We start from the raw sequence: 12,807 nt of genomic DNA, 5'->3' as shown, positions 1-12,807 counted from the left end.
GCAGGTCCATGTGACCCCTCTATGCATTCAGCTCACCCCCTGGACAAATAGGAAAGGGTTTGGTTTTATGGGGTGCTAGTGTGAAATGCCGGGGGGCAGGCCCAGCACCCCTGCTCCTCAGAAGGGCCTAGCAGGTTCATGTGACCCCTCTATGCATTCAGCTCACCCCCTGGACTAATAGGAAAGGGTTTTGAGTTTATGGGGGGCTAGGGTGGGATGTTGGAGGGGCAGCCCCAGCACCCCTGCTCCATAGAAGGGCCTAGCAGTTTCATGTGACCCCTCTATGAGCCCAGCTTGCCCCCCTGAACCAATTGGAAAGGGTTTTGTGTTTGTGGAGTGCTAGCGTGGAAAGTTGGGGTGCAGCTTTAGTACTCAAGCTCCATATAGGTTTCTAAGCGCTCACGTGATGCGGCTATGCTCGCGACATGAGCTGCCTTACCTCCTGGATGCTGTTCCAATGCGCCAATGAGTGTGAAGCAGCCGAGGAGCCGCCCTTTAAATGGAGATGCTGCAGGATGATCTCGGCAAAAATGCCGTTGACTGATAGGTGAGGAGGAGGAAGAGGCCGAAGGGGTGAAAAGCATGAGAAAGGATGAACCCATAATGGATCAGGAAGTGGTGACCGTTTATGAACAAATGCAGACTGTATAGGGAGTCCGAGAGTAGCCAGAAGAGGATTTGGTGTGTGAGGAAGACGGCACCATATCTGGGTCTCTGGAAAAAAAAAACCTTGCAGGGCATACCGACTCTCCACCCAATTGTGAGTTCTAAGAACAGGGGAAAGGGGAAACAGGGAATACCACACAGAGCTACTGTTCCTTTTGCAGACGGGAAAGCTAAACTTAGACATGCGCACAGACAGGGAAAACTCCACAGACCGTCAGACCATGGTCCATCGATTTTCACAGACCATAGACCACTCACAAACCCACCGTGGTTCGTGGACTGGTTCCTCGGGCCATGGTCCATCAGTGGCTAGGGGGAGACTTGCGCTCCTGTATACTGAATGGGGGAATGGGGGACACTTACACACCAGTACTCTGACTGTTGGCAGGAGCAATGCTCGATTTGCTGGAATCCTCTCAACCAGTTCCTTAAAGGATTTCTTGTTCCCGTGAGAGGCCTGCTCATTCACTGAGATTGGCCCCCCGAGTCTTTCCCGAGCAGGGACTCCATGGTTGTTATGGAATATGGTTCCCCGTGAGGTCAAGCCAGGATTGATGGTGTTGAGATGCTAGGCAGAGGCCATTTTATTCTGTCTGCTGTTTGGTTTAGTTGCTAATTTCCTTCTTATCTGAGATCCAAGCTCCACTCCCCATCGAAAAGTCCAACAGATCAAGTCACCGGTCTGACGGTGCTGCAAATATGCAGGAAAGAGGGTAACCCCCTCCCCAAGTATCAAAAGTGATGTCTGTGGATGAATGTGTGTGTCTGTGTGTGTTGTCAAGACACACTTGAGTGATGGCCACCCCGGCAAGAGCTTTCGAGGCAAGTGTTGGGCAGAGGTGGTTTGCCCTTGCCTTCACCTGCAGAGTCTTCCTTGGTGGCTGCCCGCTGTGGAGGAGTGGAATTTGGGAAACGGACATCCTCAGCTCAGCTGCCATACTGGTTCACTGTAGCAACCCAGACTGGGGCCAGGAAGACGAGGAGGAGGAGCCAGGCAGTAAAAAGGGCAAGAAAGGGGGGCCAGTCCCTGACGGGGGCAAGGGACAGAAAGGAGGAAAGTGGAGCCAGTCCTGGGGACAGGGCTGATTGGGGAAAGGGATTTCCCTTTCTGCTCTCACATCCTCGGAGATCCCCTCTTGGGTCTCCTAAATAGGAGGAAGGGATTCAGAGCCTCGCTACAAGCTATTTCGCAAGTCTTTCTGCAACCATCCAGTCATCAACGGGGGCAATTGCACGAGGAGCTGAGGTAGTGCAGGCCAGCTAGGGTGCAGGTAATGGTCTGTCGTCAGGGCACATCCCTCATGAGCAGCCACTTGAGGAAGGAAGCCTCCTCCCCTAAACGAGTGATCCTCACCTCTTTCCCTTTGCATCTTCCTCCGAGGCTCAAGAAAGCTGTCCAGACTCTCAGCCCCCGAAGGCCTGACCCTTCTTCGCCCTACAGTTATTGTGTTCTTCTCGTCACCCGCAGCCGTCCAGCAACCAAATGGGAGCGCCCTGGACAACCAGGCCGTGGAGGAGACGAACCGAGATGCAGGTTCCCAAAGTCCCCAAACCAAGAAACCTGGGTGACGGACATCCCCCAGAACCACAGCCCCCGCACTGATGATGCCTTCCGAGCGTGGGGCCCAGTGGCCTTTCGAGGAGCACTGGTGATGGCCTCTGAAAGTGTGGAGGTTGTGGAAGAAGTGCTCGAGGACTTTGCAGCTTTTCTGGAGCACAGGATTCCCTTGAGCTCAGACTTGTCTTTTGGGGACTGCAGGAGGAACCCCCCAGAGCCACACAGGTCGCCTCCCCACTTCTCGCGGCTTCCGTTTCCATTCCAAGAGGTCAGGGTGCCCATCGACACTCTGGAGGCCCATGCAGAGAAAGTGGTCACCGCAGTGCTCCAGATGATGAAACGGTCTTTTGATCAGATGATGAGATCTGCTGCCGTTCACCAAAGCCTGTTTTTCGAAAGCCACCTGATTGATCTGACTTTAGCGAATTTCAGACCGTTTCAAGACCTTTGGGACATGCTACGGGAGATAGAGCCAAGCCCTCCTTCTGCTACAGGTGAGTAGCTCAGGCTGGCCCCGGCCACACTAGCAAGAGAGGTCTGAGATTTTGACAAATGTCAAATATTTCAGTGGAGCAGACCAACAGAGATGCAGGTAATGGTCTGTCTTCAGGGCCTGTCCCTAATTTTTCCAGGTCTGGGAGGCATTTTGGCACTTCCCTCACCTCTCACCCCATTGTGTTCTTTTTGTCCTCCATAGGCAGCCCGAAGTTCAAAGAAAAGTTGTAGTCCTGGATCCAGTGGACTACACAGGGCACGGCTCCTTCCTGACTATGTGCAGTGCCCAACAGCTGGACTGAGATCACAGCAGATTTCCTGGAAGATGCTTTCGGGAAGGTTGTAATTGAAATGCACTGTCTACATAGTTATATGTCCCTGGCCACTGAAGAGTACTTGGCCCACTACGTAAGCAGGCCCTTGGGAGAGCTAAATGGCACTCACTGCCGTCTACAACCAGTCCCCTCTGGGGTCTCCTAAATAGGAGGAAGGGATTCAGTTTCCAAGACGTATATGAAAGAGCCCCAGTGAGCAGCCACTTGAGGAAGGAGGGCTCCTCCCCCAAACGAGTGATTTTTTTTTTAAAGAAATTTTTATTGGGTGAGTAAAAATTAATATTACAGATTTTCAATTGAAACCCTCATTTCCATATTCTCCCACCCTTTCCCCTCCCCCCTTAATCTAAGACTTCCAACAGTTTTCCAACCCGCTGTCTAAATCTACTACTTATATCTGCTTTTCTATTCTTAACTGTCTTAATACTCTACTAAGATAGATAATATATATTAAATTAAGCAAAACCTAACATCAAACTATCAATTACATTATATTTCTAACTTATCTCCTCTCTTCTCTTGTAAAGATCAGTATCTCTTCCTTTCTGTAAGCTTAATAGTTATCTAACAACCATAATTCTCCCTTTACGTCCCACTTCTTTTCCAAATACTGTTTTAATTTCCCCCAGTCATTAAAAAATTCTTCTGGATTCTGTTCTCTCAGCTTTCTCGTCATTTTGTCCATTTCTGCCATGTACAGCAATTTTTGTATCCAATTTTCAATAGATGGTACTTCTTGCGTCTTCCATTTCTGAGCATATAAAATTCTTGCCGCTGTTGTCATATAGAATAATAAAGTTCTTTGTTGCCTGGGAATCTCCTCTAATTTCAGGTTTAACAACAGCAGTTGTGGGTTCTTATTTATTGGGATTTGTAAAATTTCAGTCAAAGCTTCTATAATATCTCCCCAGAACTGCTTTGCTACCTCAGAGGTCCACCACATATGATATAATGAACCTTCATGGTTTTTACATTTCCAACACATCTGACATTTTATTGTTCCCATATGCTATTTTCTTCGGCGTTAGGTACCATCTATATATCATCTTGTAGACATTTTCTTTGATATTGGTACAAGTCGATATCTTCAATGTATTTTTCCACAAGTGTTCCCATGCCTCCATTGTTATGTCTCTATTGCAATTTATGGCCCATTTCACCATCTGGACTTTAACAGTTTCATCTTCTGTATACCATTTTAACAAAATCTTGTAAACTTTAGAAATCATTTTCTTGCCTTCTTGTAGTATACTTTCTTCCAATTCAGAATTTTTCCACTTAAACCCCGATTTTGAACGATCCATGTCATATAAGCCTTTAATCTGTCTGTATTGGAACCATCCATAGTGGGAGGATAGTTCGTCTCCTGTTTTAAGCTTAATCATATTTTGCTCCATTTTCAACACCTCCTTATATGGCAAACATTCCTCTCGGTTGTAAATTGTTCTCGGGTCAATAACTTCCAATGGCACCGCCCACGTCAGGATACCTTCGTCTAAATATTTTTTATAATTTTGCCAGACCGTGTAGAGGCTTCGTCTAATATAATGATGCAGAAACATAGAGTCCGCTTTGATTTTATCATACCATAAGTACGCATGCCAACCAAAGAGTTTCCTATATCCTTCAAGTGTTAAGAGTTTAGGATTTTCTAACGACATCCATTCCCTGAGCCACACCAGACATGTTGCTTCATGGTATAGTCTTATATTTGGTAACTGTAGTCCCCCTCTTTCTTTGGCATCACATAGAACTTTCATCTTCACTCGGGGCTTCTTCCTTGCCCATACAAACTCCGATATCTTCCTTTGCCACTTGTCAAATTGCTTATTATCTCTTATTATTGGTATTGTTTGCAGTAAAAACATAATCCGTGGAAGTACATTCATTTTAATTACTGCTATTCTTCCCAGCCACGACAAATTCAACTTATTTCCATTCTGTCTATTTGTTGCCATAGCTTTTCATAATTGTTCTTGAATAAATCAATATTTTTAGCAGTAAGTTCTATTCCTAAATATTTTACTTTATGTGTTACCCCAAACGAGTGATTCTCACCTCTTTCCCTTTGCATCTTCTTCCAGGGCTCAATAAAGCTGTCCAGGCTCTCAGGCCCTGAAGTCCTGAACCTTCTTCGCCTGACAGTTATTGTGTTCTTCTTGTCACCCGCAGCCATCCAGAAACCAAATGGGAGCGCCCTGGACAACCAGGCCGTGGAGGACACCAGCAGGGATGCAGGTAATGGTCTGCCATCAAGGCACGTCCCTCATTTTTCCGGGTCTGGGAGGCATTTTTGGCACTCCACAACCACACTCGATTACCTTCCCTCACCTCTCACCCCGTTGTGTTCTTTTTGTCTTCCTTAGGCAGCCCGAAGTTGAAACAAAACGTTGTAGTCCTGGATCCAGCGGACTACACAGGGCACTGCTCTTTCCTGAGGGGCCTGTTCGCAGTGCCCAACAGCTGGACTGAGATCACAGCCGATTTCCTGGAAGACGCTTTCCGGAAAGTTTTAACTGAAATGGACTATCTAGGTAGTTACACGTCCCTGGCCATTCAAGACTACTTGGCCCACTACCTGAGCAGGCACCGGGGAGAGCTAAATGGCACCCGCGACCATCCACAACCAGTCCCCTCTTGGGGCTCCTAAACAGGAGGGATTCAGTTTCCAAGACGTATATGAAAGAGCCCCAGTGAGCAGCCACTTGAGGAAGGAGGGCTCCTCCCCCAAATGAGTGATTCTCATCTCTTTCCCTTTGCATCTTCTTCCAGGGCTCAATAAAGCTGTCCAGGCTCTCAGGCCCTGAAGTCCTGAACCTTCTTCGCCTGACAGTTATTGTGTTCTTCTTGTCACCCGCAGCCACCCAGAAACCAAATGGGAGCGCCCTGGACAACCAGGCCGTGGAGGACACCAGCAGGGATGCAGGTAATGGTCTGCCATCAAGGCACGTCCCTCATTTTTCCGGGTCTGGGAGGCATTTTTGGCACTCCACAACCACACTCGATTACCTTCCCTCACCTCTCACCCCGTTGTGTTCTTTTTGTCTTCCTTAGGCAGCCCGAAGTTGAAACAAAACGTTGTAGTCCTGGATCCAGCGGACTACACAGGGCACTGCTCTTTCCTGAGGGGCCTGTTCGCAGTGCCCAACAGCTGGACTGAGATCACAGCCGATTTCCTGGAAGACGCTTTCCGGAAAGTTTTAACTGAAATGGACTATCTAGGTAGTTACACGTCCCTGGCCATTCAAGACTACTTGGCCCACTACCTGAGCAGGCACCGGGGAGAGCTAAATGGCACCCGCGACCATCCACAACCAGTCCCCTCTTGGGGCTCCTAAACAGGAGGAAGGGATTCAGTTTCCAAGACGTATATGAAAGAGCCCCAGTGAGCAGCCACTTGAGGAAGGAGGGCTCCTCCCCCAAACGAGTGATTCTCACCTCTTTCCCTTTGCATCTTCTTCCAAGGCTCAATAAAGCTGTCCAGGCTCTCAGGCCCTGAAGTCCTGAACCTTCTTCGCCTGACAGTTATTGTGTTCTTCTTGTCACCCGCAGCCATCCAGCCATCAACTGGGGCAGTTGCGGTGAGAGAGGAGTGTGGTAGAATTTGGGGGTGTTTGGTTCTGAAACCAGGCCATTAAGAACATGAACCCGACTCAGGCTCTTTGGAAAGCTCCTAAAAGCCTCCTCAGGGAAAGCTTTAGTTTTTCTTTTCCATAACTCCCTGAAGGCTGGCTGGAGTTTCGCTTTCTGGGAAAAGGGGGAGAACACTAAGTTAATTAGCACAAATTGACACATAATGGTGTGCAAGGTCTTTCGCCTTGCTTCTAAATTACAGCGGGTCATTTAGATAGAGGGGCTCCAGGTCATCTTCATCTTGTTTTGAAGTACATTGGGGGAGCCTGGGCCGGCAAAGTGTGAAATTCCTTTTTGTGACCTGTAGAAGATGTTCTGATTTATTGGACCACTTGTTCCTGGGAAAGGAACAACGTGGACCCACAGAGAACAGTTTTTTGTATACAACACCACGACTTTGGACCATAAAAGGAGGAGCCGAAATCCCTTCACTGCTGCACTGCCAATTGGCAGGGAAACTTCTAGGAGTTCCCCAGCGATTGGTGGGCAGCCCGAAAGCTTTCGACTTGGGAGGGAGGAGGAAATAGTGTGTTGGTACCTTTAGCCTTAAGCCTTCAACCTATATATATATATATATTTCTTAAGTCTTAGTGTTAAGCTGTTTCCTTTTGTGGTTTGCATTATAACCTTTGAGATATATTCAATAAACTTTTAGATTTGGTTAAGCATCTTACTTTTGTGCAGAGGGCACCTTTTCTAGATAGGGACAGTTAGAAAGTTGAGTCTGCACCATATAATCGCCTTGGTAAGAGGCAACCTGAGCGGCGAACCGAGGGGGAGTCGCAGGGCCCGGCTGGGTCTTCCCCAAACAACAATTCTCGCAACAAGGAGGAGGAGAATGAGGCAGAAGTGCAGGCCAGCCAGGAGGTGTTCTGAAGGGGGAAAGGGGGGAGACCTGCGCTTCTGTAGTCTGACTGGGTCAGGGAGGGGGTCCCTGCCCACCTCCCAGCTGAACTCGCCCATCTGCAGATGAAATAGCAGCTCGATACGCTGTTCTCTGTTTCCCCTTTCCCCTGTTCTTAGTGCTCACAGTTGGGTTCAGAGAGTGTATGCCCTGCACCGCTTTTTGTTTCAGAGGCCCAGGTACCCCTGCCGTCTTCCTCATACAACAAATCCTCTTCTGGCTGTTTTTGGATACCCTTTCTAGTCTGCATTTCTCCACTTCCTGAGCGAGTGAAGCCGATTTTGGAGAAATGGGAAGGGAGCCGTTTTGCAGAGGGGAGCCGTGGTAGGGAGCCGTGGGGTAGCAGGAAGGAAGCCTTGGTGCAGAACCATGGTGCAGAGGGAAGGGAGCCCTGGTCCGGTAAGAAGGGAGCCGTGGTGCAGAACCATGGTGCAGAGCGAAGGGAGCCCTGGTCCGGTAAGAAGGGAGCTGTGGTGCAGAACCATGGTGCAGTGGGAAGGGAGCCATGGTGCAGTGGGAAGGGAGCCATGGTGCAGAACCATGGTGCAGTGGGAAGGGAACCAAGGTGCAGAACCGTGGTGCAGCGGGAAGGGAGCCATGGTGCAAAGGGAAGGGATCCGTGGTGCAGAACCATGGTGCAGCGGGAAGGGAGCCCTGGTGCAGAACCATGGTGCAGTGGGAAGGGAGCTGTGTTGCAGAGGTCGGTTCGTGTTATGTGGGGTAGTGCTTCCAGGGACTAGGGGTGGGTCATAGGCTCTAAACACCCTAAATGTGTATGGATTGTAAGGGCCTTTGGCCACAAACAAGAAACCTGCCTACCTACCTTAGGCCCTAAATGGGGGCAGGGCACCTGTCACTTTTTCTGATGATCCAAAGTGGCCCTATTTCTTCTGAAGAGAACAGCTCCAGGGCTCCATGGAAAAGGTGTGCCTGTTTTTGAACTTGAGACACGATCCAACCATTGAATGAGTGATCACACCTCGCCTTGCTTTGACCACCGCAGAGTGGCCAGTATGAAAAGCACGCCTCAGTTATTCTGGCAGATACAAGTTCTTATAACAAAGCTCTACGATGGGTCCCAGCAGCCTGGGAAGAAGAGCCAGGCCGGCGTGGCCTTCCTTGTCACATGTGCGCAGATCTGGCCGCTATCCATGAACGGGCTAGGGGAGTGGAAGGCAGGAATTTGCCCGTGACTGAGATTCCTGTTCTTACTTTGCCCAACAATGATGTTACTCAGCCCCTTCCTGACTTGGCGGATGCTTTCCTGAAGGACAGATGTACGGGGATAGGCAGCTGCACAACAACCAGGTTTAGCTATCTTTGTCTCGGTTGATGAAGTCAGCTATTGGAGAGGGGATGACGAGGAAGCGGCCTTGGTGGGGAGAGGCTTGGGCGGGCACGTCAATCCCCCTCCTCTTCCTCCTCCTCTTCTCTCTCTAGCCTTTCCGGCATTGCTAGGAGATCCGCTCTCGGATCAAGCCCTCGTCTTGCTGTTGGCCCCATCAGTCCCCCTGGGAGGAAGCTGGTGGCCTTGGCTCCCTGCCTGTGTGCTGTGTGGGCAGGAAGTTGTTGGCATCGGGGTCATGGCTGCATCCACAGGGGTTTGCCATCTTTGTTTCTACCGGTCCAGGGCCATCATCAGCCCTCTGAGCCATGGTTTCTGGATGATGGCAGGCTTGCCGCTGACCCGCCGCATTTCCTAGGCTGCCAGGACTAGTTAGTGTCACTTCTTTCCACTCTGCCTGGCAGCATCACCAAAAAGCTAGTTTCTAAAAGATGTCATGCCTCCCAAAGGAACGATTCTGACTCCCTGGTTCAGGTTCAGGTTTGTTGTTCCGGACTGCAACCAGCACAAGGAAGACAATCTACATAAATCAATTTAAAAACAATTAGGATTGAGTACGAAAGGAGAACCATGAGTAAATACAGAAGTAGGAAAGTAAAACCATACCATAAATTAGTTGTTTAAAAAGTTAAAATACATTCAGACCGCCATATGTAATTTACGATGCTTATAAACCTGGGCACAGAATCTCGCTACTTGTCATGTTGTCTGGTGATTCCGATCCGACAGAAGATAGCCAAGTATGATTTTATTCAAACTACCAGGGAACCTTTCTACTAATAGACCTGATGGTTGCACCCCTAATTTTTCTGTGATTTGGACCGTTGAAGAAAATATGTTCCATTGACTCAATTTCTCCTCGGGGGCAGGAGCAAAGCCCCGGAGAAGAAGGGACTGCTTTAAACTTTCCTTCTAGAACTGCAGGGGGCAGAGTCAAGCTTCTAGCTAGAGAAGATGCCCTTCTGGAATTACTGGATTCATAAAAATAGAAGTCAGCTGCAGGGGTGGCAATATATGGCATTTCCCGAGGAAATAAAATCTGGTGATAGGAATAAATCTGTGTGTCTTTCAATATCTGTCACTCTCTGCTTAATGAGTGATTCTGCCCAGTCTGTCTCAATGCCTAACAAACTTTGGGGGGTAAAGACCCAGTTTTTCTAGCCATTTCAACGTCTCCTTTTGCCAACTGGATTGTGTCTTGGAGTATTAGAGGCAACAGACCTTGGGGGTTTACACCTCCTATCAGCCATTGGAAAATGGAAAGGATACAGATTCTGGCCTCTACCTGTAACATTCCTGTTTCCAGTCTGACCCACGAGTTTGGCACACATCTGGGCACTTGTAGTAAGAGAGCTCTGAGGAATTTGGACTGCCCTCTCTCGAGGGGAGCGAAAGAAGAGGATGGCGGCCCCAAAAATGATCCGTATAATAACTGAGCCCGTGATTTGGCTTTAAACATTCGGAGTGTGGCCGGTACTTAACGTCGCCCTTGTGATAGAATTTCAGTATCCTGTTTGCTGGTTTTTCTCTTACATCGGCAACAAAGCCGCTATGTGTTGTTTGGGTTTCCCCCAAAGTCTAATTCTAGAGACTGTGTCAACAGCTGCTTTGAGGTCAATAAATGCCACATCAGGCGACGTTTGGCCTCCCGTGGCGCATTTCTCTATAAGGCAATTTCTCTGTCAGGCAATAGTCTACCGTTGACCTGCCAGCTCTGAACCCTGCTTGCTCGTCGACAATTATATCTTCGTGTTCTAGCTAGTCTCAGAATTTCTCCAGCAGGTATTCTGAGTGTAAACAAGAATCCAATTTTTCCAGAGGAAAATGTAGCTTCCATAGGGAACAACTTTGCACATTGCACATTTTGTACATTTTTAGATACCTTAGGACCATCTGCCCTTTTCTCCAGAATTTCATTTATTTCATTTATGTTATTTATACTCATCCTTTCTCAGATGAGACTCAAAGGGGATCACATAATGTAAATCAATATGATCTACTGCTGGGATATTCAATAAACAGTGCAATAGGGTATGGGATAGCAGAATATCTCGGGTGGGTTGAAATTTGGGTTTGAAAGAAATGGGGGAGATTGTGCATGGCACTTCGTAGATGCATGCAAGCATTTGGACCTCAGGTTCCCCCCACCCCCCATGAAAACTGCTTCGTGTGTGGGAAGGGGAAGAACTACTGCTAGGGCAGCCGATCTCCAGGTGGTGGCTGGAGATCTCCCAGAATTACAACTAGTGACAGAGATCAGTTCCCCTGGAGAAAGGTGGATTCTAGGGCATTATACCCAGCTTAGTTCCCTTTCCTCCCCTGGCTCCGCCCCCCCCGAATCTCCAGGAATTTCCCAACATGGGCCTGGCAACCGAATCCCAGTGTAGTGTAGTGGTTAGAGTACTCCTTCTCCATTCTCAGGCTAGTAACGCCGATTGCAAGTGTACCTGTCAGGTCTGTTGCCCAGTGCCCACAGTCCTTCCATATTGCCTGCTTGCTGTATTTTTCCAGTAATGTTTTTGTGTGTGTATTGTGTGTGTTCCCAAGACAGCCTTATGTGAGATGGCTCACCACAGCGGCCTTGGGACAGCTCCTTTCACTTTCCCACCTTCTGTACCAGCTGGGTAGACACCGAGGGTGGGGGGTGGTTTAGAGGGTTTGATATACTGTAGCAAGCCCTTAATACGTCATTCTCAACAAGAGATCTATGTACAGCCAGAAGCCTGCTTTGGCCTTTGGATAGCCTATGGACACTTGTACTTTCTGAATATATAAGCTCTCGATAAAGAACCTCTGACTCAAGAGACCTTGGATTTCTCGCTGCAAGGGGTGGGAGAATAAATCAGAGTACCCTGTTTTCCTGACTGACAGTACCTCTGATTGGCTGACAGTCATAGAAAAGATGGCTCCTCTCAGCTCTCACAACCACGCTACACACTCGCACTGAGACTTCGTTGGATTATTCCACGCTATCCTTTTCCATCAGCATGTGAGAGACTTTGCTCCATGCCAGGCCTGAGATGACCAGACCTGCCTGGCATGGTTGATGGACTATGTTTGTGAGTGTGATCCTCAAGCCTCTTCAGAGAAAGGCAAGCTAGCCAGCTTATGTTTTCAGTCAGTTAGCCATAGTAAAGAACAGGCAAGTTATTGGTTGTTTTAATGCCCTTTGCTTGTGCCTTAATAGCGCGGTTCCTGCTACCTGCATACACTCTTCTTAACTAATAAACATCATTTATATCTAAGCCTCGTGTCTTTGAGTGTCTGACCAACTGTGTGCAGAATCCCCCAGGTTGAAAGAACCCGGAGACTGGCGAGTCTCAAACAAACGGGGTAAGCCATCCTCCCAGGAGGCCTGCTAGGGGTTTGAGTGGCTGTAAGCAGCGCTTGAAACGGCAGGCAGGAGGTGGTGACCACCCGTTCCCCCCCCCCCCGACACCAGGCGCACCCCTTCCTGGCTCTCCCGGCAGCAGCCCAGGGCTGTGCAGCTTGGCCTTCACCCAAAAGCAGACACTACAGTGTAGTGCTTAAAGTGTCAGAACAAGAAATGGGAGACCCAGGGCTGTTTCCGCACAACTTACCTGAACCCAGAACGCTGTGCAACATGCAGAAAAAAATGCGGAAGATTGCGTTTTCTTGTGTGAGTTTCGCGCGACATTGTGCAACATCGTGCAAAACTTGTGCAGCGTTCCGGGTTCAGGTCAGCCATGTGGAAATGGCCCCAGGCTCGAATCCCTGAGCGCCCCCCCCCCCGCGGGGAAGGCAAGGCAAGAACAGAGAGAGAGAAAGAGAAATTACCATCTTCGGAGTCAAGAGTAGGTGACATGCTGATAACTGAAGATGTCTCGTCGAGACTGACGCTGGGGGTAGA

At 48.8% G+C, this 12,807-nt stretch overlaps 2 protein-coding genes across 2 annotated transcripts; both read left to right on the top strand.

Annotated features, from left to right (window-relative positions):
• The first annotated feature begins 295 nt into the window (after positions 1-295).
• On the top strand, positions 296-3,130 carry LOC129346077 (uncharacterized). Its single transcript, XM_055003347.1, has 3 exons — positions 296-547; positions 2,048-2,718; positions 2,922-3,130. Exons 1-3 carry the CDS (start codon positions 426-428, stop codon positions 2,948-2,950), a joined length of 822 nt encoding a protein of 273 aa, XP_054859322.1. The 5' UTR covers positions 296-425; the 3' UTR covers positions 2,951-3,130.
• On the top strand, positions 3,045-7,347 carry LOC129346032 (uncharacterized). The gene is made up of 6 exons (XM_055003281.1): positions 3,045-3,058; positions 3,111-3,319; positions 5,227-5,292; positions 5,421-5,588; positions 5,915-5,980; positions 6,109-7,347. The coding sequence occupies exons 1-6, from the start codon at positions 3,045-3,047 to the stop codon at positions 6,390-6,392; spliced, it is 807 nt and encodes a 268-aa protein (XP_054859256.1). The 3' UTR covers positions 6,393-7,347.
• The last annotated feature ends 5,460 nt before the right edge of the window (positions 7,348-12,807 follow it).

The sequence above is a fragment of the Eublepharis macularius genome, chromosome 19, assembly GCF_028583425.1.
Source record: "Eublepharis macularius isolate TG4126 chromosome 19, MPM_Emac_v1.0, whole genome shotgun sequence".
Classification (NCBI taxonomy): domain Eukaryota; kingdom Metazoa; phylum Chordata; class Lepidosauria; order Squamata; family Eublepharidae; genus Eublepharis; species Eublepharis macularius.
Note: the sequence above shows the minus strand (reverse complement) of the source record. Positions and strands in the feature narration are given on the sequence as shown.